Source organism: Diplotaxodon limnothrissa, linkage group LG5 (assembly GCF_057381915.1).
Source record: "Diplotaxodon limnothrissa isolate DT_005_m linkage group LG5, D_limnothrissa_male_GT1.1, whole genome shotgun sequence".
NCBI lineage: Eukaryota > Metazoa > Chordata > Actinopteri > Cichliformes > Cichlidae > Diplotaxodon > Diplotaxodon limnothrissa.
In genome coordinates, this window is record NC_140600.1 from 38,353,393 (window position 1) to 38,381,254 (window position 27,862).

Genomic DNA, 27,862 nt, shown 5'->3' on the forward strand with positions numbered 1-27,862 from the left:
AGAGTCCATTGACACAGACGCTACACCGATCGCTGTTACTGAGTGAAGCAATGCAAGAACAAGGCCGCCATATTGTTCAGGAGGCTCTGGGCTTCTAATGCTTTACGTCTGTGAAGGAAGAGGCCTATGCATAATTAAAAATCATCAGAATTTGCTGAAATTTCAACTGATTTTCAAGCAGTTACAAACGCTTGAATAGGTTTACCAAATTTTAGAATCATAGCTGATTATTTTCAGCTCTGTTTTGATGTTAAATATAAAAGTGGGACTTCTCCATCATTGAATCCAGTTTATCTTCCTGTCAAGTACTTTACATGAAAGTTGCAGACGAGGGATTCAGTCTGAAGAGCTGGAGTCCACGATAGTCTTCTGACTTTATCTTTTAGGAATCTGCACACAAATCAGCAGTTATGTGAACAACGCAGTGCAGGTTAACATATTTATATATCCAGCTACATATTTAACTTTTTAACGCTCGACCGGGTAATTTAGGATGACCACAGCTGACGAGCCAGTTAACATCCTTTATATGTCATAATAAGACTTGTAGCACAGCTTTCATAATAGTATTATAAAAGGTGTTTATCCTTCCTGACATAAGCCAACATTAGCTTATTATAATGCCAGGACATTGATTTAAACAAAAAGTCAGATTAGAGGAAGGATTACTTATTGTTATCTAATCAAACATGTTTCTCAAACAGTAAAATCTGTTAAAAAGAAAAAAAGAAAAAAAAAAGAAATATATATAATTGGTGCTTTGATTTAGCATCTGTTTCTTTGGAACACCACAGAGCTGAAAAACAACTTTGCTGTTTAGTATAATAATGTGATCCAAAGTCAGTCAGACCTCCTGAATAAGACGGCGGCAGCAGGGATGCATCGTGTAAGCCCCGATTTGGGATCTACATGTATCTAAGGCACACACAGATTTTTCAGCTGCTAGGAACGATTTTAGAAACATTAATCCCTCCATCAACAAAATTTAAAACCAGAACAATTAAAACCGACCTCATTACACATCTTTTTTTTTTTTTTTTCTCCAGAGGTTTGCGGGAAAGCAAAAACCCTTTCCCTGTGGAATTTCAGGTGCATTACTACAGGTGGCCACTAGGACAAACTGGCAGTAAGTCTGAGTGGAGGCAACTGAACAATTAAAAGCTCAAAGATCAAAAACGGGACCTCTGATTCAAGCGGATTGGTTGATTAAATTAAAGGGGCGGGATTAAAACTGAAAGGAACTGAACGTGAGTCACACCGAGGATTGAACACGAATATAACAAGCACCTCTGTGCAAAGACGTAACGCAACTCTCAGTGAGCGTTTCGCCTCTTGTGTGAGTTTTGTTTCGTGATGTGGATCAAACAATGTGATCGACAGACAGGAAGCAGAACTACAACTTGCTGTGGATAAAACAAGAAAAGCATCAATATCGCTGTGCGTTCGGTGTCTTGTGCCCTTGGATTAAAATCAAATGTGAGACATAAAACAGGCACCTTAGCTTTACGTTTCCTGAAATCAAACACGTCTCTGTGTGTCGCTGGATTTTTCTTTTTGAACCTGAGGAGCCGTTAATCTTAATGCTTCATTACTTTCCTGGCAGAGTTTCAGGTTTGAGTTTCTGTCCCTCTGTCGGCCCATCAGTGACTCTGCCGCTCCGACACGACATCCTGGAGGCGCTTCAGCAGCACATCTGGGCTGCTGCCGTTCTCCGGACACGCCCTCTTACTCGGGGAGTCGCATGCCAACGACATCATGACGTCCCCCTCCATGTTGAAGGCTCTCTTCCTGCTCACGCAGCCCTGCCGGATCATCCGGTTGATGTCTGACAGCTCCTGCAGAGAGGAAAGGACACACTGAAGCATTGCTTCCATTTTATTTTTATAGTGTATTATTGTTAGTTATGAGTTTTAACTGCACTGTGCACTCTCACTATCTAATACTGTATTATCTAACACTTTCAGATAAAAAAAAAAAAAGAAAAAAAAAAAGAAATTTCATGGTGTGATTCAGACAAATTCATATTTGTGGATGATATGAATGATAAATGTTTTTTTTTTAAAATCTAATCTGTAGAGGATATTTTCCTGGAAGGATTTTTGTAAATCTGGATTTATGTCCCAGCTGTACATCAGAGCTCTTAACACCCTCCCAACACACAAACAGCTATTGATAACGACAACAAACTAGTACAAAACCTTTCATGTATCCTGAGCAGTGTTTAAAACACTTTTTTAATAAACTGTGAGGCTGTTTCTACAGACCATCAACACTTTGTTCTAGATGATGACTGATTACACTGATGAGACCAAGGACCAAGATTTAAATGAGACTAAAATTATCAACAGAAAGTTTAGGAGTTACAGGACCTTACTCGGCTGAAACGGTTAAATACAACAGTCTTTTAGAAGCAAAACCCACCACTCTGCAGCCATCTTTGAAATGCTTCTGGGCACTTATTGTGAAAGGGGAGAGACCCCCAACTATAAATTCACAAGAATATTAGAAGCGCCTGCATATAATCATCACTACAATGTGAATCGAAAAAGATGACTAAAAAGTTTTGGGAAGTTAAACAACACTGAACAACAGACACTTCAGAGAAAAGTGTAAAACAACACATTTCTGTGTCCCAATCAGGCCGAGTGATACAACAGCTATGAAGCACAGAACTGTTTCATCCATTTGGCTCAGAGTCTTCGATGGATGTGCCGTCCTTTACAACCTTATAGAACTAACGGCACATTGTGTTTTATCGCAGATACAGCCCGGTCCTGTTACAGAGACTCTTTGGCGCCATGTGTGTGAGTGACAGTGTGTTCTTGCCTTAGACGGGCTGCTGTTTATCCTGTAGGTGTAGGAGTTCGGCGTGAGACAGCCTGCTGAGTTCTTGTGAGGGGAGACGTAGAGCGAGTGTCTCTGAGAGATCCGGCGAGGAGACAGAGGCTGAGCCCGGACCGACGGAAACGGAGAGAGAGGAGGAGCGTCCGCCTGGAGGAACCGACACAGCCACGTCAAACAAGAACAAACATTCACCCACGCAATAATATCGTTACCTTGGAGACAGGTAACGACAGGAGCGTACCCGGTTATCGCTGGTGGCGTATCGCAGAGCAAAGCTCTTCATCTTCAGGACGTACACAGTGTTGTAAAACTGGATGAGGTCACCACGCTCCTCCTCCCCTCCTGATTGGCTGCAGTTTAAGTTTCCCGAGTGCTGATTGGTTTTCTCTGCAGCTGAAGAGAAAAGCAAATTAACGGTTTTGAGTAATTTATCAAATATCGAGCACCACTTTTTCCTTCCTCATATCATCAGCTTTTCAGCCAGCTGCTTAAAGTCCTGCTTTTCTATCACCTAACTACATCGTTAATTTCCCTCCACTGTTTCCTCTTCCTGTCATATACCTAAATAGTGGGTTGAATCAATTTTTTACTTTGGGTGGCATAACACAAGCTCTAGTATCTCCTCCTTCGGTCTGATCATACTCGATGTCGTGTTTTTCCTCATGTATTAAAACAACTTTGTCATTTCTCTATTTCTTTCTTTATTGGGACGTTTTCGTGCATATTTTCAAAGCACTCGTGCCCCAGAATTAGACTGGTCAAATCCCCTCTGATGAGTCCTAATATGGGACCATAACTGAAATAATGTTAAAGCTAATTAGCATTTCTCTCAGTTAATCTAAGGCTGTAGGTTCTCAGCTGGAAAAGGGGGAACTGCCTGATCCAGGTGGGGAGGAAGGAGTAGGTGCTTTAGGTAGAGGAGATGAAGTCTAGCTGGGTGTTGTGCATGAGTGAGGGGAGAGTGAAGCCAGAGAGCTTCAGCTGTGGGCAGTGACCAGTGCACTTCCTATGGACGGTGTCTGGAAGGAGGAGCTCAGTTGAGACAGTTTGAGAATCTGAGACGTTTCCAGGTCTTAGTCAGATTTATCTACTGCAGTTTAAGTATTTTATGTTTGTACAGCATGAGTGTCGGCTGCTGGGGCAGATGGAGGTGGTAGAATACACACAGATGGATGTTCTCAGCTAATACATGTATATTTTTTATTCCCCTGAAGATAACACTATAGACTATATGTCTGATGAAAAGCATAAAAAAAGATGGATAATGTGTCAGCCATCAGAGCGCCATCTGTAAAAAGTCACAAGTTTACCTGAAGCTTTCAGCGTGTACAAATACATAAATAAATAATAGAGAATCCCTGACTAACCTCAAACATCTTAAAAGGTTAAATTCAGATATCAAACTGCTGTGCAGAAGATGCTGCCAGTTTTTAAATGCAACAACTGATTAGAAATGTTCATGAAATACGGCTGCCAATAAACACTGCTGCTTTGATGCTACATTAAAGCAAGTCATTAAGAAACATATGTCTGTGAGAGCTTACATTCTCCACCCGAAACAGGATCCACCTCCATGTTTTCATCAGCCACCTGCTCTCTGGGAGTGCGACGCAGTAAGACGCTGCGGTACACCTACATGTATAAACACAGAGTGTAAGAGTGGAGCCTCTACAAACATAACATTACTGATTAAGAGAATCAGTAATTAGCTTGTGTTAAAGGGGTTTCTCACGTGGCTGTTGGCCTGCGGCTGGCTGCGGTAACATTTCATGATGTCCTGGAAGGTGTGAGTGTCTTTGGTGATCTACAAGGAAGGAAGGAAGGAAGGAAGGAAGGAAGGAAGGAAGGAAGGAAGGAGTCAAGAGATGTACAAACAAAATTGATTTCTTAAACTAGACGCCCTGTTCCTTCTAGTAAGTTGTTCTGGAGAAATATCACATTAATACACAGGTGATTCTAAACTCAGGTATCCTTACCTCTACTACAAGCACATGTTTCTTTTGTTCTAGTAGTTGAATTTCCAGCAGTGGAAAAGAAACTTGGGCTCAATTATGAAAAGAACAAATGAACAGGATACATACACACTACTGCGATGATGTGACACAGTTGATGCTGCTCAAACTTTCAGCTGGGCTTCATTTGCAAGGTTAGTAACAGCCTGCATGTATTAAATGTATTCTCCATCGGAGAAACTATACTGACAGCTAAGACAGCTAAAGGATAAAATGTTGTGAATAAACTGTCTGCTTTTCTCTGGCTGACTCAGCCTGGCTTTCCTGCACAGGTCGCTGGTCACAGCAGCTGTCAGAAACACATTTCCCTCCGAGGAGAAAAATCATGATTGAGAAATTAGAAAACAGTGCTAAAATGCCAGAAAGACATTTCCCAGCAAGCCAGCGCAGCAGCCTCAGGTGGTTTAAAAACAGCTGCCATACGTTCTTCTTAATTAAATGTGAAGCTTTTCTCCAGGTTCTCACCTTGGAAATGATGTAAATGCTGCACAGCAGCAGCTGGTCGAGGTGCCGGTCCTTCATCAGATCGGTACAGTGGACCAGAGAGTGCTCGAAACAAGTCCAGATTTTCCCTCGCAGATCGGACGAGATGTCCAGCTTCACACACAAATCCCTCAGACGTACGCTAGCCAGGTGATACACCTGCAAGGGCAGAGGGACGAGATTTATATGTCCTGCAAATTTCATAATTCATCATTTCCAGCTGCTGTACAAGTAGAAAAATAAAATGTCAAAGATAAATGTATGGAGGGCAGTGGCTAATGCAGCTCATGTTACTCGAGTAAACATCTTAAAACTGAAAAGTATTTAGTTCTTACTTATTTTCATATTCAGAGAGAATGAAACTGTATTACTCTAACCACCAGTGTAATGCATGACATACAAAGTTCTGATCAAAGATCTGAAAGAGACATTTTATGTGAACAAAAATACAAATAAAAAAGGGCTCTGTTTTTTTTTTTGAGCGGGAAGGAGGAAAAAGAAATCAAGACATTAAATCTGAATTGTTGGTTGTAGCTCTAGTGGGATGTTTATCATCTAAACTGGAACCTGTATTATGTTCTGCACATTTTAAGGTTTATTTATTAACGCGTTTCTTTCCCAGACAAAAAGAGTAGAGTGATCAGGTTTATAACTAGAGATTTTTATGAAACCAGCCTGTCGTAAAATGTCACACTCCTTTCACAGTCTGTACCTTCCTGAAGAAGAGAGCGAGTGATCCTGTGCGTCTCGGTCGTCCATTTCCTGCTTGGGTATCAGAGGTCGTGGCAACGGCGGTGGGCCGGCTCGGGGAGGCGGTCAGCAGGAACTGAGCCGTGATGGGAGCAGAAGAATCACACGGCTGAACCGGGATCAGCGTGATGGTGCGGTCAGTGTTATTTGTACCTGCAGATATTCCCACAAACAGATGTTTAGCAGGAAAAACCAACTGCCTGAACGTTTATGTGGACTTATTTTAGCAAAGAAAACTATCAGCATGTCAGGGATAGAGGCTTAAATCCATGTCCAGCATCAGAGCAAGGTACTAACACCGTCTCAGTTTGAGGGTTTGACCTTCTTCTGTATGGAGCCTGAATACTCTGTGTAAAGAAATGCAAATGCGAGTTCTCCAAGTCTCTGTTTTTGGTGGCAGTTCAGCTTATTCAGTGCCAGGGAGGTTTAAAAAAAGAAATAAATAAAATATGTAATTTTATCCTGTTTTGGCTGATGATGCAACCATGACAACAGTGAAACAGGAATGGTGTAAGGTGTAAGCACCTGGCAGTGGGATACTCAGGACGGTGGTTTGTGTCCCCTGTCCTGCGATCTTCAGGGTGCTGCTTGTGCCAAAGGTCAGCCTCTTTGCTGGAGAGGACATTGGGCTTAAGCCGGCGTTCAGGCCTGGTGACAGAGCTGGTGGGTCGTCACCGAAGAGACGCCGTTTCGCGCTGCCAGCTGCAGGAGAGCTGTACCTGTCATGTACGGACAGTGGAGAGGGAGGCACATCTGGAAGAGGTGAAGAGAAAACAAAAAATTTAACATTAAGTTACAAAAACAACCTGAAGACCCGCCCGGCTTAGAGACCCACCTTTACGGGCGCTGCCCAGGCCGGACCGGAACTCCCTGATGCGGGGATGGATGATGGGTGAGAGGGCCACCATGGGCAGGTGGGACTGCCCTCCACTGACAGAACAAGATCCAGAAGCAGAACCTGTGTCAAGACTGGAGGAAAAATTCACCTGCAGAAAGAGATGAGATTTAGTGTTTATTGAAGACTTCTCTAAACAGAGTTTTACATGTTTTTCTTTCCTACTCTTGGCTCTTCATATCAATTAGAGTGACACACAAGCCCCGCCCACCTGTTAGTTATGCGTTTCAACTGCACTGTGCACTCCCAACTTCCTGAATCTGATATGCTCTTATCTAATACTGTATTATCTAACACTTTCAGATAAAAAAAAAAGAGAAATTTCATGTTGTGATTCAGACAAATTCATATTTGTGGATGATATGAATGGTAAATGTTTTTTCAACTTGAAAGTTGACAGTTACAGAAAAAGTAACATTTTCCCCCCATACAATTGATGATCTCAGGAGCTGCACCAAGTTCTCAACATGTGATTCATGCAAAGCTGCTCCAGTAGAGTCCAAAGATAAAATTATGAAGCTGGAAATTAGTCTAATAGCTCCCACTTCAGTGATTTCCTATGTAAATCTTTCTTCACTTGCCTCTTGGCCTCATAGTCTTCACCAGTATCGTGTTTATGGGACTGATCCTCTTTATGATGAAAAATTAGACTTGAGACATTTTATGTCTATTAAAATTTCTATTTGAGCCTTTAGAGACAAATTATGCAAAGCACATTGAGAGAGCTTGTATTTCTAGACAGTTTGGAGGTTTTTATCAATATTATAATTATTATGGATTATGTGTGTTCCTCTGACCTCCTCCACTGTGGGAACCTTGTTCCCTGCAGCCTGCAAGGCGCTCCACAGGGCAGAGTCTGTGGTCCACGCCCTGCACTCCAGAACCTGCTCCTCGATGGAGTTCAGATGTTTCACCATGTCTCTGGACAGGCCCTCCTCGGAGCGGATAAACACCTCGATCACCTGTGCACACAAACACACTAAATCAATCCAGAGTGGTGAAAAACCCCAAACTGCTTGGGGAGAGGACAGGTTTTATTTACTCATCAATCCGGAAACAGGAGCTGTTCATTTAAACATCTGTACTGCATCTGGTTTAATGACTTTAAGCAGATGCAACACAGATGGAAATTGATTTTAGTGGTCTAGATATTTTTTTTTTAACCCTTTATTCAGCAAAGGTTGTGTGTGTGTGTGCGCGTGTGCTCTAAGCGTCTATTACCTTAAAGAAGTAGAAAGGAACCTGTTTGAAGACACTGATGATCCAAGGAAAGGTCCTCTGGGAGCTGTAGGCGAACAGCACCACCTCCAGACAGCACGCCATCAGGGAACAGTGGAAGATATCCTGCTCCAGCAAAACCTGACAACACAAACACACCTTTAAACTTGAGCCAGAGACTCTACAGACATCTGTGTTAGCATTCTTCTGTGTTTTCACTACAGTCTGGCTTGCTGCCCGGGTTTTGGGGGTGCTTGATATAAATTAGCTGCGTCTTCGATCCGTGCATCTCATCCAGTAGTTGACAACTGCATAATCGTTTTTGTGACTGACATATGAGTGAGAAACACTGAGTCTGATGCTACTACGCAACATAAATTTATATTTAATTATACCCACAGGTATAATTAGAGATAGAGATACATACAGGCCTCATCAGATGAGGAATGATGTCAGTGTTGTGTGGAGAACAATCTACGTTGAGGTAGGATAGTAAAAATGACTTGTGGTGTGCGAGTGGCTCATTATTGTATGAAACACGCTCTGACTGCTGCTTACGCTCATGTCTCTGCCAGGCAGCCGTCTGGTCTCCTGGACCATGACGTTCTCTAGGATCTTGTAGTAGAGGATCTCAGCCAGCTTTAGACGGTTCTCTGCAAAGTCTGGAACAAAAGACACACATGCATTTATGCTTTACAGGGATTTTGGTGAGTCTGACAGCCAGCATAGTTTAATTAATACTATTTTAATTCATACTGCAGAAAAATGATTCAGTGATCGGAGTAGAAAAGTGCACAACAGTGAGATTCCATTAGTCATCACCAAAAACCTCTCGTCTGTTAAACACTGAAGACACCTCTCCTCAAACCACCGTCTGTGTTCTACCTATATGAGAGCCAGGCGTGTCCTCCAAGTCGTTGGTGTAATGTTCTTTGAAGGTTTGTCCCAGTGTCTTCACTCGGGTCAGTATGGACTCTGTGGGATCTCTGGAGCAGGACCTTCAATAAGAACAAAGGCAAAACAAATGTTTTTACATTATTGAGTATAGAAAACACCACAAAGGGACTGAGTGATACTGGTTTCAGGATCATGCGTCTTATGAAAAGCGCATTATTGTAACATTTGTTTCTGTAAACTCTTGTGTTATTCTTGGTTATGTCTCGTGCTTTCATCTACTGGAGGATGTAACTGTGACTCAAAAGAAATGTTCAAAGGATTTTTAATGATTCAGAAATATATGAAAATAGATCCATGGTAACTGAATGCTTACAGTCCATTTCACTAATATTCAAACTCTTATTGTTTTTTTATTTCTCTTAAATAATACATGAATTGCCACTAAATATTAAATACTTAATAATATTACTACTACTACTACTACTACTACTACTAATAATAATAATAAATATTAGCCTTTTTTAAAAATCTGTCTGAGAATTCAAGCTTTTCAAGATGAGGATTTTCTCATCTTACATTTCCCTACCTGCAGGCTAATCAGGGTGATGTTGTAGTTATCTACAGTATCATTCAGCTGAGTAATGACACCTTTCATTGTGTAGTACAATGGACCGCAGCTTCAGTGTCTTACACTGCAGCTGATAACAGATATCCTAATCGTCCTGGCACAATCACACCAAAACAAACCGGTTCATTTCCTGCTATACTGAGTTCATTAGCTAGCAACTGGAGTCCAAAATGGTAGAGTAGGAACAGGATGCTGGTGAAACTTACATATGGTAGCATTTCATAAACAATTTAAGAAACTCCTACTACATGCACATGCCCCACATTGCTCTGACCCCTCCCACCACAAGGTTCAAAGACTCTACAGACAAGAGGAGGTGGGGATCAAAGAGTCCTGCTCAAAACACCCTGACAGAAAAACTAAAAATGACTGAGTCAAACAATTTTACTCATAAAACCACAGACTAATGATCATGATTGAATCACTTTTTCTCCTTTTTCCTCTACTCTTTACTCACACTGTTAAATCTACAGTATACAGTCTTTCTCCTCTAATTTAAATGTATTCCTTTCACTATTTTCATGCTGAAGATAAGTACAGTACAGTACGAGTCTGAAGTTTGGACACCCTTTCACTGGTGCTGTAGTTCTGCAAAGACAAATAAAAAGAAGAAAAAAGACTGACTTGAAGATCTGCATCAGATGGTCACTGGGGGCCGTCCTTAAACCAGCCACCATGCTCTGCAGCCTGCTGACACTCTGTGTCGCCGAGGAGACGGGAGTGACGAGCAGGTCCTTCTCCTTCAGGTACACTCGTCCGGTCAGAGGGGTGGAGGGGGCGAGAGAGGCAGACTGCATAGAGAGAGGGAGAGAGTAAATTTCCTTGAAGTAACACCACAATGGTTTTTTCCATCTCTGTGACTTTTTATTGAGTTCGCTGATCCAGGTTTGAATCAAAGAAGGATCACACTTTTTGTAGTTGAGCTTTAGATTGCTGCTTCATATCAGATCTACTCCTTTGTTGGCTGCTTTTAAATCCGTGCTTAAAGACAAAATAGTTCATCCTGGGCTGGGCCCATTTATTCTTTATTTAAACTACATTAAAAGTAAAAGCAGTGGTTTTCCTGTTATTCCTTTTATTTTCTTAGTAATTTACTAACATTGGTCAATAATTGTTGCTTTAATACAAACTTTATCAAATGGATTTTGCATTCACCTCGCACTTTATTATGAAAACCTCGATTATTTAAATCGAAAATCACTTTTTCTTCTCAGTCTTATGTTTGATTTACTGGTGACCTGGTATTTTCTGGCAGGTGTTTCAAATCTTTTGTTGGTGACTATACCTTCAGTGTGTGTTGTTAATGGTGTGTGTGTGTGTTTACCTTCTCCACATGTTGCTGCAGCTGTTGGCTGGCAGGTGGCTCCTGAACGATCTTCCTTGGAGTTCCGATCTCCTCATCGGCATCGGCTCCCAGAAACACTCGCTCATCGAAGTCTCCCACCGTCAGCACATACTCCTCATACTCCCTGTTTATGGCTTTACTGCAAACACACACATAAATGGATCTACATTTCTAAAACAGAAAGAAGAGGGAAGAGCACAAGCTGTTTTCTGTTCTCTTGTTGCTCACTTGTTATCGATGAAGTTCTGAGGATCCAAGAGTTCAGTCAAAAGCTCATCGTGACCTTTCAGGATCTGATTGGTGAGAAATGTGAGGTAGCAGCAGATTGGAGGGAAACAAAATTACTGCTTGAAAAAAATTAAAAATAAATAATGAAAAAAGCTGGAAAAGAACTGTAATGATTAAACACATGTATGCATGTGTTTAGGATAAATCGAATGCACCTGTTTCTGAAAGAGCTTCTGTATGTAAGGTTTGAAGTAGTGCTGCTTGATGCCTTTAGCCTCCACCACCAGCCCGTCGTGGAGCTCGCACAATCTCTCCAACACACATGGAGGAGGCTCATCAGAGGAAATATGTCCATCAGCACGGTACGCAGCAGGCAGACCTGCACACAGACACACAAATGAACCAATGTACTGTGAGGGTACTGGAGCAACAACAGCCTGTTCCAAAAAGCAGGTTTAGTGAAAACTCTGAGCTACTCGATCCTAAGATTACATTTTCTGCTTGATAAAACCTGATTTTAGATTTTGTGATCCTCAGCTGCTCAGAGTTTATTCCCCAAACTGAATTTCCCGAGAAGCAAATCAGTGTCTCACTGTACAAACGTAAAACACTGATCATATAAAAGGAATTTGTCATGTTGTGATTAATCGCCCTGATGTAACATTTCTGATCACAGCTGTAAAAGTGTAAACAATGATCAGCTGTTTAGGAAACAAAAACCTGAGGAGTTAATCAATGTAGAGCTTTCTGGGAATGCATTGTGGAAAAGATAACACATAACTGAAAGTTTTAAAAATTGGTCTTGCAATTAGTCTAAAAACGCTTTGAGACAACCACACAGGTCCCCCACCTCTGAACGTCGGGTTGATGAGGTCTTTCCTGTTGGCACAGAGCAGAGCATTTCCAAACACCAAGTCCAGACAGCAGAGAAGCAGGTGGTACGAGTTCACCAGGTCATCCCCAATCATACGGAAGTTCCCTTCACAAACAGAAACACACAGTTACATCATATATCACGGCTGTAATGAATAATAATTATTTTAGTAGCTGTATTTAAAGAAACTAAAACGGAGAAAAAAATTTAGCACATAATTATTTGTGAAATCAGTTATTCGAAAATGTAAAGTGTCCTTTCAAGCTTAGTTGTGGGTACCTTTAGTGTAGACAAACAGAGTCCAGCAGAACTTGAACACATCACTGATGTGACAGGGCAGCCGCCTGCAGACCCAGAGAGAGGACACGGTCATGCTGTGTGTATTGACTAAATGTGACAACGAGAATAAAATCTCTGCGTTTCCAGACTGAAGGCTGGTGACTAAGTGTGTGGTCAGAGTAACTAACCAGAGGCAAAGATGGTATGAGACAAGATCACAAAAAACAAAACATAAACGACCCTGTGTCCAAAATCAAATGTGTTCTATCTTTCTGGTATGAGCTGCTGTTGACAGGAGGAAAGCATACCTCTGATAAACAGGAGAGCTTTTAAGAGAATTTGTCCTCTGTGATGTTCATACGGCTACATGAATTAACCAGCATTAGTGAAATTTAGGACTAAAAGGACGTCCTGTCCTCTCTGGGCTTAAAGTCACCAATAAAGTGAATTTGTGAAATTTACAGAAGCTTCTGCTAAAGACAGCCCATGTTTAGCATGGAACTACGCATTTAAATAAAGTGAGAATCCCTTCATTATTATTGCTCAGGTGCTTTTTTTACATGAAGCTCTAAAATACATTCACTACAAAATTAAATCTATAGTAAGCAAATTTATAGCTAAGCAGTGTCGAAAACTGAATGTACTTTAATATAATTTGCACTGCAAAGTCAGGCATCAGAAGGATTTAAAGCAAACACCTTCAAACTTAAATCTTAATACTTTAGATATAGAACTTTACAAGAATGTTAACCAAGGGTTAGACCAGCAGCTCCGTGTGTGTTACCTGTGCTTCCTGCTGCGTGGTTGCCGTGGCGGGTCGGTTCCCTGCGGATTCTGAAACATGTCCATGAAGATGGGTTCAAACTTGCGGAAAATCACCGTGGAGACCTCAAAGTTGCGTTCCAGGCGCTCCATTCGGAGCCTGAAGTCCTGCGAGAGCTTGGACATGTCGGCCCACTTCCTCATCTTGGAGAAGAACTGGATCAGACTGAGGAAGGGACAGAACAAGCAGAAGTGTACATGTTCAAACACAAAACAATGGAGGATAGGCTCCCATTAAAACTTAACTGGAAATGTTGTAACACACTTTTTAAAGGATTTCAGTTTGTAAACATTCATCGTTTATGGTCACATTTTTCTACAGATAATACAGAAAAATCTTTCACTTTCTGTGTTATCTGTAAAGAAGACACTGAATCTGAGTCTTTTCTTCACCATCAGTCATCTAAAACCAGGTAAGTTACCACCTCATAATTTATTCGGCACACTGATGTTTTCACTGCTTTATCAGTTGCTACATTTTTCTTAAACTGCACAGTCAGGTCGCGCAGAGCTGACAGAGATTCACCTGAGTTTCGAGGAGCGAAGAATCCTGGTCAGCGAGACACAGTTTCCCTCCATCAGCCCTTTGCCCACTGTGGGAGTGGACCCCTTCCTGCAGGCTGAATACAGCGAACATGCTAGCCAGTGTACAACATCTCCCTGCAGAGAAACAGCAACACAACATTTACACATCTGTCTTTGATACATAACATAAACAGAAAGCTTTGTGATCAAACAGCTGCGTGATGCACAATCATATTCATCTTTTTAGTCAAGAAACATCAAACTGATCAGAAAACATTTTGCTGTTACAGCTTCATAAATATGAATTAGGAATCAACATTATACTTATAAGAGTGTGTCTGTGTTTTTTAAAAATATCCTTTCCTGCTTTTATCCATGTTTAAATTTTTGGATTCTACTTAAGTTTTAATAATAATAAATTTTATTTAAAAGCACCTTTCAAAACACTCAAGGACACTTTACAGAACAAATAAGACAAGCATGAAAACAGGAAATGAACACAATAATGAAACAAAGTTTAAGAGCATGGAGTAGTTACACAGAGTAGGCTATCTTTGCATGACTCACGGTTTCAAATAATTCCCATTTATTGTTTTTCATTTTAATTTTCAATAAACAACATTGCCATGAATTTTATGCATTTAAATGAATAAAAAAAATCTAAAATTTCATCAGTGGTGCATCCCTATACCACAAGCACTCTTTAAATTACTGCACAGCTTTACCCACCCACACTAGTACAGGGAGTGCAGAATTATTAGGCAAGTTGTATTTTTGAGGAATAATTTTATTATTGAACAACAACCATGTTCTCAATGAACCCAAAAAACTCATTAATATCAAAGCTGAATGTTTTTGGAAGTAGTTTTTAGTTTGTTTTTAGTTTTAGCTATTTTAGGGGGATATCTGTGTGTGCAGGTGACTATTACTGTGCATAATTATTAGGCAACTTAACAAAAAACAAATATATACCCATTTCAATTATTTATTTTTTACCAGTGAAACCAATATAACATCTCCACATTCACAAATATACATTTCTGACATTCAAAAACAAAACAAAAACAAATCAGCGACCAATATAGCCACCTTTCTTTGCAAGGACAAGGCAGCTCTGAAATATGGCCAAACTGGTGGCAAGTGGCATCTTGGCAGCTGCACGCTTGACTTTTCTCAGTTCATGGGCAGTTATTTTGCGCCTTGGTTTTTCCACACGCTTCTTGCGACCCTGTTGACTATTTTGAATGAAACGCTTGATTGTTCGATGATCACGCTTCAGAAGCTTTGCAATTTTGAGACTGCTGCATCCCTCTGCAAGATATCTCACTATTTTTGACTTTTCTGAGCCTGTCAAGTCCTTCTTTTGACCCATTTTGCCAAAGGAAAGGAAGTTGCCTAATAATTATGCACACCTGATATAGGGTGTTGATGTCATTAGACCACACCCCTTCTCATTACAGAGATGCACATCACCTAATATGCTTAATTGGTAGTAGGCTTTAGAGCCTATACAGCTTGGAGTAAGACAACATGCATGAAGAGGATGATGTGGACAAAATACTCATTTGCCTAATAATTCTGCACTCCCTGTATACAAGAACAGGCTTGACATAAACAAGTTAAGCGTCTTTATGTTTATAAAAAAAATTCATGACCAAGGTCAGTGGTAACAATACGTTTCCCCCTTTTTGTTATTCAGTCCAAACCCTGATATGACCAAAGACTGTGGTTCTGGACAGTAGTTACATTCAATAAATAAAACATTACGATTACTCTAGTGTCTACTTTATCAGAAACTCACGCCATCACAGCAACCCAAACAATAAACAACATATGACAACAACAGCTCAACAAAATAAATGCCAAATAAATCTATATACGCTGTCTTTAGTCTCATCTATTTTTAGTTTATTATATTGTATAAATTTAGCTTGATCCAGCTGATACCTGCTGTAGCACTAAAGCTTCCCTTGGACATTAAGTATTTTTGCATTACAGAGGCTGAAACCAGGGGTGACTCTGACACAGGAATAAATCAGCACGATCATTTTACTGGCAATATAATTAGTTCATAAACAGTGGCGATCGACTAACCGGTGCGACTCCAGCGTGGAAAGTAAAAACAGAGCCCTTTAACTGCTGTATTCGTGTCCGGGTCTAGCATTCACTACACATGAAAATTAATCTACAGTAATGAGCTTAGCAGGAGTCTGACTCAATAAACAGCTACTGACTATTTAGAGGACATTATTCACCTCCAGAGTATATGTATTCCATATGGCAGTAAAGTTGTCCATAGCTTCTGTGGCCGTCTGTTCGTCCATGTTCAGCTCCTGACACAACGTCTCCAAACTCCTCCGCACCGAGCTCTCCTCCATCCTGCTCGACTCCGAATCCGAAGACTCTTCGCCCCGCATCCGCGACAGGTATAATTTCAACCTGAGTTCAAATCTAAAAACCAAAACACAGCGCCCCTCTTTCCCACTGCCAAACAACACAGCCCACCAACTTGTTCAGGACACAACAACTTCCGTTATCAGTCCCCCACAATGCAGCGCGTTGGCGCGAAAACTTCACGACCCGGACCAATCAGAGGCGAGGGGAGCGTCGGTCCTGAGCTGTTCGCCCAACCCCCTGTCACAAGCTGAAAGCTCGTGCTCAGCAGACGCTCTGGCTCTTTGCTTTCAGCAAATTAATGTTCAGTTAATTTATTTTAAATTTTGATTATTGGTAGTGATGGGTAGATGAGGCCTCGTGAAGCGTTTCAGCACATTCCCCAAACTGTATCGATACTGTGTCGACACAGTGTTGCTGTTTTGCTCCGTACTGTCACCTGCTGGACTTTAAGTATCATTGCAGGCAACTTACTTGAGACTCACAACAGGCACTGATTCAATGACCTAGTCATACTTGTATACACTGTGAGGTATTGTACTTTCCATGGAATCATTTTATATTTTTTACATTGCAAATATTGTAGACATCTTTAAAATATATTGTGAATGACATTAAGTGAAAATTAAAATGAAGGTATTGTGAATGTAACATTACCCATTTAAATGTATTTGACTCAGAGTTTATTATAAATTTCTATTCAGAAAAACAAGTTCATCCAATGTTTTTGCATTCAGTCCATTGCGTTTTTGGACACCATTTCCTCAGCTCATAGGGCTCAGATGGAGCTGGGGTACACAAAAACTGTAAACCCGGGTGGAAAAGGTTCGGATAAGATGTCTTCCTATTTCCCCAGTACGTTAAAGGATCCTCTGATCTTGGAATGTTTCTCTCCAACACTCTCCACAATACTAAGGGATTGTCTTTTATAAAAAAAATAAATAAAAAAATTCAGGACTGCCTGGTCAAAAACAGTCTTCCTAGATGCTTGATTTCAAAATAATAAAACATATATTTATGAAAAAAAAATGATGATAATGCTGCTCAATGTCTATATAGGCCTACCTGTGTTATTCTCGGTGTGTTTGTCTCCTCATTTTCATGTTTGGCTCTGTAATGCCTAAACATTGAGGAGGTGCTTTTGTTTGTGTAAGAAAGCTCCGCAGAACAGATGCGACATTTAACCTGCATAAAATGAAATAAATACTTTACACTGCAGGTCACATTGCTGTTTTTCCTATTCTGATAGATTACACTGAAACAAAGACAGACAGTTACCTTATTTGCAGTTAAAAGATTGAAATGATCCCACACAGCAGAAACTTTTCTTTTTCTTTTGGGCTCCATTTTTTATGGAGAGATGTGTATTATCTGTTTCTTTGCGAGAGTAATTTTGTTTTGTTTTTTGGTGGTGACTCATTCCGTTGACAGATGCAGATGTGGTACCTTTTAAACACAGTTTAGTGCGTTGGCAATGAGCGATACAGCAGCTGTATCGATCACGTGACTTTTTCTTAAAGCGACACACGCACCGATACAGGCTTCGCTCTGTGAGCTTGATACATGCGCTGGTGGGTCAGTGCTGCTGGACCCATCACTAATTTTTGGTATTTAATTGAACACGAGCAAAGCTATTAAATACGGAATAGAAAATAGAAAACGTTTTTGCGTTCCATTCCACGCCCCCGGAAGTTTAATGTAGGACTGAAAATATTGGAAAGATTGTAAAACAGTCAAAAACGTAGCCCTTGTAATAACCGGAAATTTTGACTTATGGGTGGCTTTTTTGTGATTCTAACTATGCATTTTTAATGTGTTGGATAACATTTATATTAAATTGAATGTAGTAATAAAATAGTGACGTCTACAGGCGTGTTTAAAATACGTATTGTGGCAGAACTTCCTTCTATTACTTTGAATCAAACTTTTAACTGCTAGAAGTAGCGACCCTAAACTGGATGAAGCTTGATGGATGGATTGAAAGGTATGTAGTTGTTTGTTTTACTTTGCCATGGGACAAACCTCTAACCTCAGCAGGGGCTCTGGTATTTTCAGATACTGTATATTGTTAACTCTGGGTATATTCATTTTAACTGCTAGTGCATGCTCATGCTGTAATATTGTTTGGTCTTTTGTAACAGTGATGCTTAATTACATTGAAAAAGGGGAAGATGGGGCTGACTGTATAAAAATAGCACATTTTTGTGGGTCCTCTGAAATGCTGAGTCTGTGTGTAGCAACGCGACAGAGACATCAATATAAATAAATCAAATGTGATGCATGATTAGCATGGTGTTTGTTATACTTTGAATTTTTTTTTTTTTGCTTTTACAGAAGTTTCAGAAACAGGAAAGAATAAAAACTCACGAACATTTTTGTTTATGATCACTTTATTTTTTAAAAGCAACGAAAGAGTAACTTAGCCCCCTCAAACTAAACTACTTCTGTAAATAAAGAAAGTTAATGTTCTTTATAGTAGCATAAAAAAAATCTCTTTATAACCAGCTATCCTAAACTCTAAACTCCAATAGTCGTATGACCTTATGATCTCAGTAGATATTAGACAGTAAATAACACAGCGCTCTACCACAGTGGTTATCAAAACCCCATATGATTAAAGCTAGACTACTCAGCACACTAAACTAAACACATTTAAATCCTTAACAGTATTAGAAACTAACAACAAACCCCAGCACTACTCCCACTCGGTTTTGTCATTTACATCATTTGTGTTTCCATTATTCTAAGTAAAGTAATGAAATGTCCCGTGGAGCCCCTCACACATTTAGAGACAGCTTTTAGAAATCAGAGCGGACCAGTGAGTGTGCTCTCAGTGAATGCTATATCTGCTGTTATCTCTGGTCTCAATTGTCTTTATCAGCAGCTTCGGGGCAGGAGAGCTGGAGGCACTTTGGTAGCCATTAGTGCTTTTAGTACTTGAAGAGAAACCTGAAGAAAAACACATGAAGATGTGTAAAACAGAATTTCATAAAATACAAATTCTCTGTCTTTATTAATGTAACCTCTCAGTCCAGAGCATCAAGGGCTTAGTCATATAAAAACATTCATATTCATACACTAAACTGCCTTAGTGTGTGACACTTACTGTAGTTGGAGATGGGCTGGATGTTGAGGATAGACTGTTGTCCAAGTCTGCAGAGGCAAAAAAGAAACAAAGAAAAGAAAAAGAGGTTATTTATATTTCTACTTTTGTGGACTCTTTAACTCTTCTGTTCCATCCTGGGCTGTAACCATGTGGTGTCAGATTCCCACCCGTAGAGGGCACTCTACCCTAACATTAACCTAAATTCTGTTTCATTTCATCCTGGTGTAGTTCTCACTGATGTCTCTATTATCGCTCTCTGTGGGGTATGATAGCCCTGTTGACCTTGAATTAGATACGCAGAAGAAAATGGGTGGATGAATAAATCATGATAAATCTCCGGCTTCATCTGGGAAACAAAGAGCTGCAAAATGGCTTATCAGCAAAAAGTATAAAAGTCATGAGCACCACAAAGGTTTATCTGGCATTAGCAGAAAGAGCTGAACCTTACAGCATTCACACAATAAAGACAAACAGGAACTAGTTGTTAGCAATACAAAAAACTTTCCATTGGAATCAGATCCTTGTCTGTTTCCACTGTTTCTAATTATTAATTTAAGATTTAAACTACATTATTATTATTGTGGCACACCGACAAATTAAAAAATGTTATTTATTGCAACATTTTCTTTGTATTCAGAGGTTTTCTGAGGGGAAATTTGGGCGCAGGAACAAAAACAGAGTATATAAAAAAATCCAAAAAGAATTTAGCTCCACTGCTTCATTCACTCATCTACAGCGACGTCACATTTTTGTGAAGCTGTTTAATTTACAAAATTATCATATGAATATTTGTATCCATAATATCAATTTTTAATTTAATCACTCTTAGTCTCAGTGCCGGTATGTTGCTGCCAATCTCATTCCAGTAAATCAAGCATCGAACTAAAATTACCCTAATGATGGTCATAATGGTGAAAGTCAGGCTCAAGGATACACACATCCATGCATACTCCATCCATGAGTATGCATAAATAAAGAAATGGTTTATGAAGTAGTTTACATTTAGTCAGAGTCAGCAAACATAAGATTATGCAAGTAACATTGTACATAAGCCCCTTGCAATTTATTCTTATTGGATTGGAAGGATGTATATTCTGGTGAACTCTCTGCAGTGGTAGAGTCTGAATGGAATAACCATAACCACCTGTCCTCCTCTCCTTCCAGCAGCTTCCTGTAGGTGGCGATCTCAATGTCCAGAGCCAGTTTCAAGTTCATCAGGTCCTGCAGGTGAAGACAGAATCAGTTTCACTTCACATAATTTCATTTCACTTATGTTCTATGTTTTCTTGTCTATCCTTTGTTTCTACTTATAGTTTATATTTTCCATCCATGTCTTCTCCTGACTCACCTGATACTCCCGGAGCTGTCGAGCCATATCCTGTTTGGATCTCTGCAGAGCTTCCTCCAGGTCTCTGATCCGAGCTTTGGCTTCTTTCACAGCAAGCTCTCCACGCTCCTCCGCCTCAGCCAGCTGGTTCTCCAGACTGGCACGCTGAAGAGAGGAAGGGAACAAGAGATCATCCATGAGGGACCTGAAATGCATTTTTCTGAGTTTAATGTTGCTTCCATGTGTACCTGTGCTTTGACCGCTTCTATCTCGCTCTGCAGGCGGCTGATCAGTCGGTTGATCTCGGCGATGTCTCCCTTCACGATGCGAAACTCGTCCCCAAACTGGCTGGCCTGGACTGACATTTGGTCAAACTGCAAATAGAATAGCTGTGAATGGTACGAGGACCGCAAAAGAAAATTATTTCATGTAAAGGAGGGAATCGTGGACGTGCAGTGTTAGCACTGAAGATTATGCCTGGGACCTTTCTGTGTGATGTTTGCCTGTTTTTCCTGTGCGTGTGTGGGTTCTGTCCAGGTACTGTGTCCAAAGACACAGGTGTGAATTGTCTCTTTTTTGTGTTAGCCCGCAATAGACTGATGACCTCTCTGGGTGTACCCCGCCTTTCCATCTTGAATTGGATACATGGTTTCAGACTATTTTCAACCATCGGTTCTGCAGGATGTCAGTGAGCTAATGCTACTGATGTTTTCATCTCAGACACAGAAGCTTTGTGTGGGGCAGCCAGTCAGGAGAAAGTTGTCTTAAAGGGAGAAGAGCTAAAACAGTTACTTTGAGTCCTGGAAAAGCTACTTTTGTACAGTTCAAAATCTAGAACTGGAGCGTGACAGGACACATGTTTATGCAGGGGAACTCTGACAACCGCTTAAATAAGTGACTGTAAAGCGCTTGTGTTGTTAGCGTCACTCCTTTGGTCCAGGGATCATCCTGTTTTCTCTCCTTTACCTTATTCTTGTACCAGGCCTCTGCTTCCTCTCGACTGCGGGCTGCAATCTCCTCATACTGAGATTTGACCTCAGCTACGATCTGCTCCATGTTCAGACTGCGGCTGTTGTCCATCTGCACCACAACTGAAGTATCTTTAATGCTCGCCTGCAGCTCACGCAGCTCCTGGTCAAGTTGAGGGAAATCAAAGAGAAGCAGTCAGTATAAAAACCCGCAAGATCAACTATTGTCTCATGCATCTTCCTGCACTTGTGCCACCCCATGGGAAAAAAGATGATAAAAATATTTTACGTGTTGCTAATATGCTCAGCATATGGAATCACAATGTTAACACACAAACACACTGCATGTCTGGGCCTGTTTCAGTGATACTTCAGTGGTCTGAAAATCTCTCTGGTGACTTAGTGTGTTTTATTTTTATTAATTTAATTTAATTTATTATGAAGATCTCTAGAGAAGTCAGTTGACAACAACAAATGTTTCCGCAGGTTGGCATAAAAAGCATTTCAAAGGCAGACAGTGTTTTGAAGTTGACTCTCCAGTGAGTCATGATATAAAACAGAACAATGAACAAAGTGGAAATTGTAGCTTTATCCGAGAAACAACTGGAAACCAGAAAGGAAGAGTGTGCAAATCCAGGATTATGCCAAGCATGAGGACCTATGTTTACCTCCTCATACGCGTTACGCAGGAAGTTTATTTCATCAGTCAAAGCTCCGACTTTATCCTCCAGATCAGCCTTGACCAAATAGGCTGAATCTACATCCTAAAACACACAGGGAAACACACAACTGATTAAAAGACACTGATTTTTGTGTTCAAAAATCCCCTGCACTTGGAGGAAATACTCCTGTTTGAGTCATCAGGAAGAACAATGAGCAGGATTTTGTTTATTCAGATTAAGAAAACTTTGAAGGTATGTGTGCAGACACCAAAATAATGTATTTTGACTTCTTTTAAAGAGCAATTTGAGACCCAAAGTTGGAGCCAGAAAAATTGGGAAACTTATAGTATGAAGTCAGAAATCTTTGCTGAGATTACTGTAATGTCTAAGAAATGACACAAGATGCTGCTCGCACAGCTGCACAGGAAAGTTGCTAAATTATTTATGGATTCTGCGTGTGAGAATACAGGAGAGAAAATCTGGACAATGAGGAAGGACAATAGAGGGGCTTGTATTACTCGCCACACCTGTATGAATGAACATGAACGGATGTGTCTATATGCCAACCTTTTTTAAGATAACAAAGTCGTTCTCCAGGTTGTTTCTCTTGTTAATTTCATCTTCATATCTGTGACAGGGAGAGAACAGGGTATTTTATTACAATAAAACATACACCTGTGTATATCTGTGTAGGTTCTCCGCCATGCAGGTCGTACACCTGAGCTGAAAACTCTAAAGTGTCATTTTTTACTTGTGCTTGTAGTCCTCTACCAGACCCTGCATGTTTCTCAGCTCCCCATCCAGCTTAGTTTTGTCATTGTTGACCAGGTCCATCTGGCGCCTCAGACCTGCCATGTAGGCCTCAAACAGGGGTTCCACATTGGATCGGCTGACCCCCTGACCCTGCAGCAGCTCCAGTTTTGTCTCAAGCATCTTATTCTGCTGCTCCAGATACCGTACCTGGTGAGGGAAGAAGACCCAGATCATTTAGCATTTTCAAAGACATGGTGAAGGTTTGTCATAATGCACTTTTTGTTTCTGATCATCAGGATTGAAGGAACAGCTAGAAAACAAAAGTGACTCTATTATAAGATGTTTATCAACATAACAACTCTTGGAAAGTCTAGAGCTATGTCATTATGTCGTTTGGGCCGATTCAGTCAGGTCTTCCAGTGGGCATCTTATTAGTGGAGCTTTCATTACTCCAAGACGGGCACCAGCTATCCTCTAATTACAGTCTCTGAACTGGACCCATATGTCTGTGCCGTTGATTCCTTTTGGTTAAATAGACCAGTAGCACTCCACCCTCTCGACCAATTTGGGTCACTTCTGCCCCCCCCCCCCAAAAAAAACAACAACAAATAAACAAATAAACAAAAAACAAAACAGCATGGCAGCAGCCAACAGTCCAGAAAGCATTGGTGGCTTCTCTTCCAAAATCCAACTTTTAGTCCAGTTAATTTTGGTGCAGTGGCCAAACTACAACTGCTACAACTTCTATGTTCATACGTAAGCCACCTTTCTTCATAGATGGCAGAACTCTGCACTGATCATTGAATTTAAACTCTTTTAAAGTCACTATTACCCCCAGTGTTTCTTAACATTTGGAAAATGGCTATTACAGCACATAGGTGGATTGTAATGTATTGCTTCATTGCTGTATTACGACACTGTTGTTTTTGCTGACAATTAATTCTTGTTTTTCTCCTTGTTTTTCACAATCTTCAGAAAAATGCTTTCAGTTAATAAATAGAGTTTTTGCTTTTTTCTTAAATAATTTCTGCTTCTACATTGAATCTCTTTAGATTTTCAACTAACTGCTTATTGTTATTAAGAAAATAACCATCTGTTTAACCAATAAAGACTGCAATCATCAGCAGCAGCTCCAGAATAAGGCACAGAGGAATGCCATAGCTCCAGCAGATAACCAGCTCGAGCTCAGTGTCAACACCTGAATATATTCCAGCCCTGTACTTGCCCGGCTCGTGTTTCTTACCTGCAGCCAGGTACATCCAGCGCCTATTATACCTTCCAACACAAAGCCCGTGTTCTGTTCATGACAGAATAACCTCCCTCTGAGACACAACCATACCGTGTCTAGTCTGATCTATCAGGTTACAAATTGAACTCAATGGGACGGAAATGGGACAGATAGCTTGAATATCCAGCATCCCAGTGCCATACATTCATGCAGTAAATGACCATTTAATCTCAGATGTTTAACTCCAACTTTGATGTTCACTGACGTGCAGCTTTAACTGGAGTCATTGTCTTACAACAAGTGAGACGTTGTCTTCCTGATGCATTTCACTAATTACTTCTCTGCATGAGAGAAGCAGCTCACTAATGTTTAATTTAAACAGTTCCTCCTAAGTAGGATTGGATTATAGTTGTCACTGCAAGGTCTGTTTATTTATCAATTCACTCAACTTTGCATTTTAGTAATTGTCCTCATCTGTAAGGGGGTCATTTTACAACATCCAGATTTTAATCCCAGGTTAAGCAGAAATCCAATCTTGGATAAATGAACAAAGAGGGGAAAACTGGGCTAGACATCTTTTAAAAGCCAGGTTGATTCTCGTGAGCTTCTGCAACAGAAGGTCTCTAAGAACAAAGACTCTTTGTGTGGGGGAAGTCACATAAGCCATCTCATTTACGGAGACGAATGGACGGTGTTTCCAAATGTTTTCTATGAACATTCACAATATTTTGTCTTATTCGGTGGATAGACTGTCTGGTTTTATTTTACAGCTCTGCAGAACTGCACACACAAAATATCAAATAAACTCCAAAAGCATTTAAAATGAAGATGTTTTGGTGATCTTTTAGTTTTTTAGCTACAATTTACACACTTTTAGCTACTTCAAGAGGTATTAAATCATTACCTTAGATTTGTCATTGATGTCATTGTTATTGATGTCTTCATTGAACTGAATAAAAATTCTTATTATTAATATGTTTTATTCACTAATTGAATCTTCACAAAAATATTTGCATATTTTTGGGCATAAAGTTCTCTGTACATTTCTTTAAATGTGCACAAAAGTAATAGAGGTACAGGACATCAGAGAATATCAAAGATTGTTAACAACCTTTCTGATAAACATTCTCTTTGGGAAACTATGTCAACATTCACATAGCTCAAAAAAACAGGAGGTTTATTTTGCACATTTGGACAAACGGGCTTCCGTCCAGCTCAGCTCTCTGTTTCTGTACGCCTGAAGTGAATCTCCGCTGATGTGAGAAGCCAACAAAGCCTCTATTGTGAAAGTGTTACCTACTCCGTGAGAAAGCAGAGATGTTCCCTAAGTAGGGTATCGATGTCCAGTGTTATCACAGGGCCGATTGCTCCTTCTGTGGGAAATGTGTGCAGCCTGTGTCCTTCAGGAACTTCAACAAGGCATCTTCTCATTCACATTTACTCCCCTATTTGCTTTTTCATAACACTTAGAATAGAAACTTAGGGTCCTATATATGCTGCCCACGATAATGTTATTTCTACTTTCAATTAGCCAACAAGACTGCAGCTTTTTCATAACATGTCTAATAAATCCACAGACTCATAAATGCACAATCTTGATATCCTGGGCATGTCAAAGTTCATCTGCATTGTTCATAAACAAGAATTTTACAAATAGCTGCAAAAGCCACGATGATGCAACCTTAAAACAGCTTTTCCACAAATGTATTTTAAAAAAAAAAATGTGTAAGTGATTACTGCTGCCAGCCCAATAATGTTTAACCATCTCCTATAAATGTTCTCCTGTAAATTTGGACAAAACTAAACAGCAAGAAGAAGAGACTGATCTGAACTTTAGACTGAACACAATAAATAAGAAAAGGCTTAAAAAATTCTAATACTACAAATTAATGGAAATAAATGCACAATATTGGTGGTGAGAAAAGGGATGAGTCACAAATACACAAAATGAAAAATAAATGTCATTTAAAAACTTGAATGAAATATAAAATTGTAAAATATACGCAACTAATGCGGAACCTGGCTGAACACTTTATATCTTTATAACAGTTCTTTGAGCTAGACAGTGTTATGTTCCTCTGCTGCATGAAAAACAAGTGTAAACTGAACTTGCTGTAGATAATTAGTTTGAAATTGGAATAAAACAGTAGCTTAATTTCCTTTTACATTGAGTCAGTTTTTCATTCAAACTGAAGAAGTTACAGCTGAAGCTGCTCGAGCTTTTTAGTCCTCGTAGTAGTACCACTCTGAAGTAATCTAAACATAAAGATGCATTTTTATACTTTACAGCTGTGTGATGTTTAGATAAGAGGAATGATAAAACTTTGAAAACTATAATGTATATTTTCTTCATAAATTATCAAAATACTTAGTAATAATTTCTGAACCAGCCTCAGCAGAGGTCTCTTTACCTTATCTATGAAGGTTGCAAAGCGGTTGTTGAGGCTCTTGATCTGCTCCTTCTCGTGGGCTCGGCTCATGGACAGGTTTGGATCGATCTCCAGGTTAAGAGGAGCCAGCAGGCTCTTGTTGACGGACAGGGATGCCAGCGGAGCCCCCAGGCCGTGGTGATGCCCATTGGTGCCCGCATACAGAGAGCTGCTGCTGAGGGAGATGCCACTGAAACCTCCCTGAACTGGACCGAAACCACTCAGCCTCCTGGAGCCGCTGCTGCTCCGAACTGAGTTACTGGAGCTGATTCGCTTGGTACGACTCAGACTCATGATGAAGCGAGATGGAGGATTAGATGAAAAACAGCTGATAAATGTTTGGATTGGCTGGAGATGACAGAGAGAGATGATGAAATTTGAATTGGACTGAGCAGAAAATGGACGACAGAAGCAGAAAGAGAAGTGAAACAGGTGAGTGCAGGATGTCTGAACACAGTAAGGTGTCTCAGGTGTCTCATGACCATTTAAACCTCCCCAGGGTGGAGCCAGAAGAGGAGGAGAGAAGCAGGGACACAACAGAGCTGTGGTGTAATATATCCAGTGTTTACAATTTAAGGCCAAAAAACTCTTAGTTTACAGCATTTTAACAATCTAAAGAGGAGACGAGACTTTGGACAAATTGTGAACTTCCCCTTTTGCTGATGTGACACACTGAAGACAAAAGGTCAATCTTCATGTTTTTGTGTCAGTTTTCCTACTTTTTTTCTCACTTTATTGCCTCGAGAAGGTTAACTGACCTGAGAACATGTTGGTGTTTCCATAGTTTCAGTGGCCCAAACATTGCTAATGCAGCAAGCCAGTTATACGTGTTAAAGTGTTGATCTCTAATGCAGTTTTCTTCTGTGACTTACTACTTCAAATTAAATATATAATTTGGGTCAATTATGAGATTTATTGAAAATAATTTAGACAGCTGTTTGTTCTAGTTTCATAACTGGTGGGAACGTTAACTCGGCTGTTGAAACTGTGGTGTCAGTGGTTTGTCAAGTCACATTTCAGACATAGAAAGAGGTCATCGGTTGGAACATAGAGCAACACTGAAGTACATTGCTGTGTTCTGTGGTCTTCTAAACCTGCTCAATATAAGCGAGACGTGGTGACTTTTACAGAAAGACAAGCAGAAAGGATGGTAGCCTCATGCATCTTGCTGCACCGTGCATGGGCATCTTCACTT

General features: G+C 40.3%; 2 protein-coding genes across 3 annotated transcripts; both read right to left on the minus strand.

The window, feature by feature from the left end:
- Positions 1-1,083: 1,083 nt before the first annotated feature.
- On the minus strand, positions 1,084-16,257 carry rbl1 (retinoblastoma-like 1 (p107)). The gene is made up of 22 exons (XM_085354735.1): positions 16,056-16,257; positions 13,802-13,935; positions 13,238-13,441; positions 12,454-12,518; positions 12,151-12,279; positions 11,516-11,679; positions 11,301-11,365; positions 11,052-11,211; positions 10,352-10,518; positions 9,088-9,200; positions 8,761-8,864; positions 8,206-8,343; positions 7,782-7,946; positions 6,925-7,075; positions 6,615-6,842; positions 6,052-6,242; positions 5,322-5,498; positions 4,577-4,648; positions 4,389-4,476; positions 3,086-3,237; positions 2,827-2,991; positions 1,084-1,835 (listed from the first exon to the last, which is right to left on the minus strand). The coding sequence occupies exons 1-22, from the start codon at positions 16,215-16,217 to the stop codon at positions 1,641-1,643; spliced, it is 3,189 nt and encodes a 1,062-aa protein (XP_085210861.1). The 5' UTR covers positions 16,218-16,257; the 3' UTR covers positions 1,084-1,640.
- Positions 16,258-19,024: 2,767 nt separating this feature from the next.
- On the minus strand, positions 19,025-26,961 carry LOC146632834 (keratin, type II cytoskeletal 8-like). 2 transcript variants are annotated; one of them, XM_085353595.1, is made up of 10 exons: positions 26,650-26,961; positions 23,009-23,217; positions 22,825-22,885; positions 22,264-22,359; positions 21,594-21,758; positions 20,876-21,001; positions 20,649-20,792; positions 20,445-20,521; positions 19,301-19,347; positions 19,025-19,143 (listed from the first exon to the last, which is right to left on the minus strand). In XM_085353595.1, exons 1-10 carry the CDS (start codon positions 26,959-26,961, stop codon positions 19,025-19,027), a joined length of 1,356 nt encoding a protein of 451 aa, XP_085209721.1. The 2 variants fall into 2 exon arrangements, with proteins under 2 accessions (XP_085209721.1, XP_085209722.1); XM_085353596.1 differs by having other exon boundaries at positions 19,025-19,130; positions 19,297-19,347.
- Between the last annotated feature and the right edge of the window lie 901 nt (positions 26,962-27,862).

What these genes read in the sequence shown, in the direction of transcription:
- rbl1 (XM_085354735.1), bottom strand. Translation starts at nt 16,217, where the DNA reads ATGCGGGGCGAAGAGTCTTCGGATTCGGAGTCGAGCAGGATGGAGGAG. An exon ending in CATCAACCCGACGTTCAGAG is followed by an intron (nt 11,680 to 12,150) that starts GTGGGGGACCTG and finishes GTCTGTGTGCAG; the next exon opens with GTCTGCCTGCTGCGTACCGT. An exon ending in AGGTTCCCACAGTGGAGGAG is followed by an intron (nt 7,076 to 7,781) that starts GTCAGAGGAACA and finishes CTCTTTCTGCAG; the next exon opens with GTGAATTTTTCCTCCAGTCT.
- LOC146632834 (XM_085353595.1), bottom strand. Translation starts at nt 26,961, where the DNA reads ATGAGTCTGAGTCGTACCAAGCGAATCAGCTCCAGTAACTCAGTTCGG. An exon ending in GTAGAGGACTACAAGCACAA is followed by an intron (nt 22,886 to 23,008) that starts GTAAAAAATGAC and finishes TCCCTGTCACAG; the next exon opens with ATATGAAGATGAAATTAACA. An exon ending in CTGGAAGGAGAGGAGGACAG is followed by an intron (nt 19,348 to 20,444) that starts GTGGTTATGGTT and finishes TTGCCTCTGCAG; the next exon opens with ACTTGGACAACAGTCTATCC.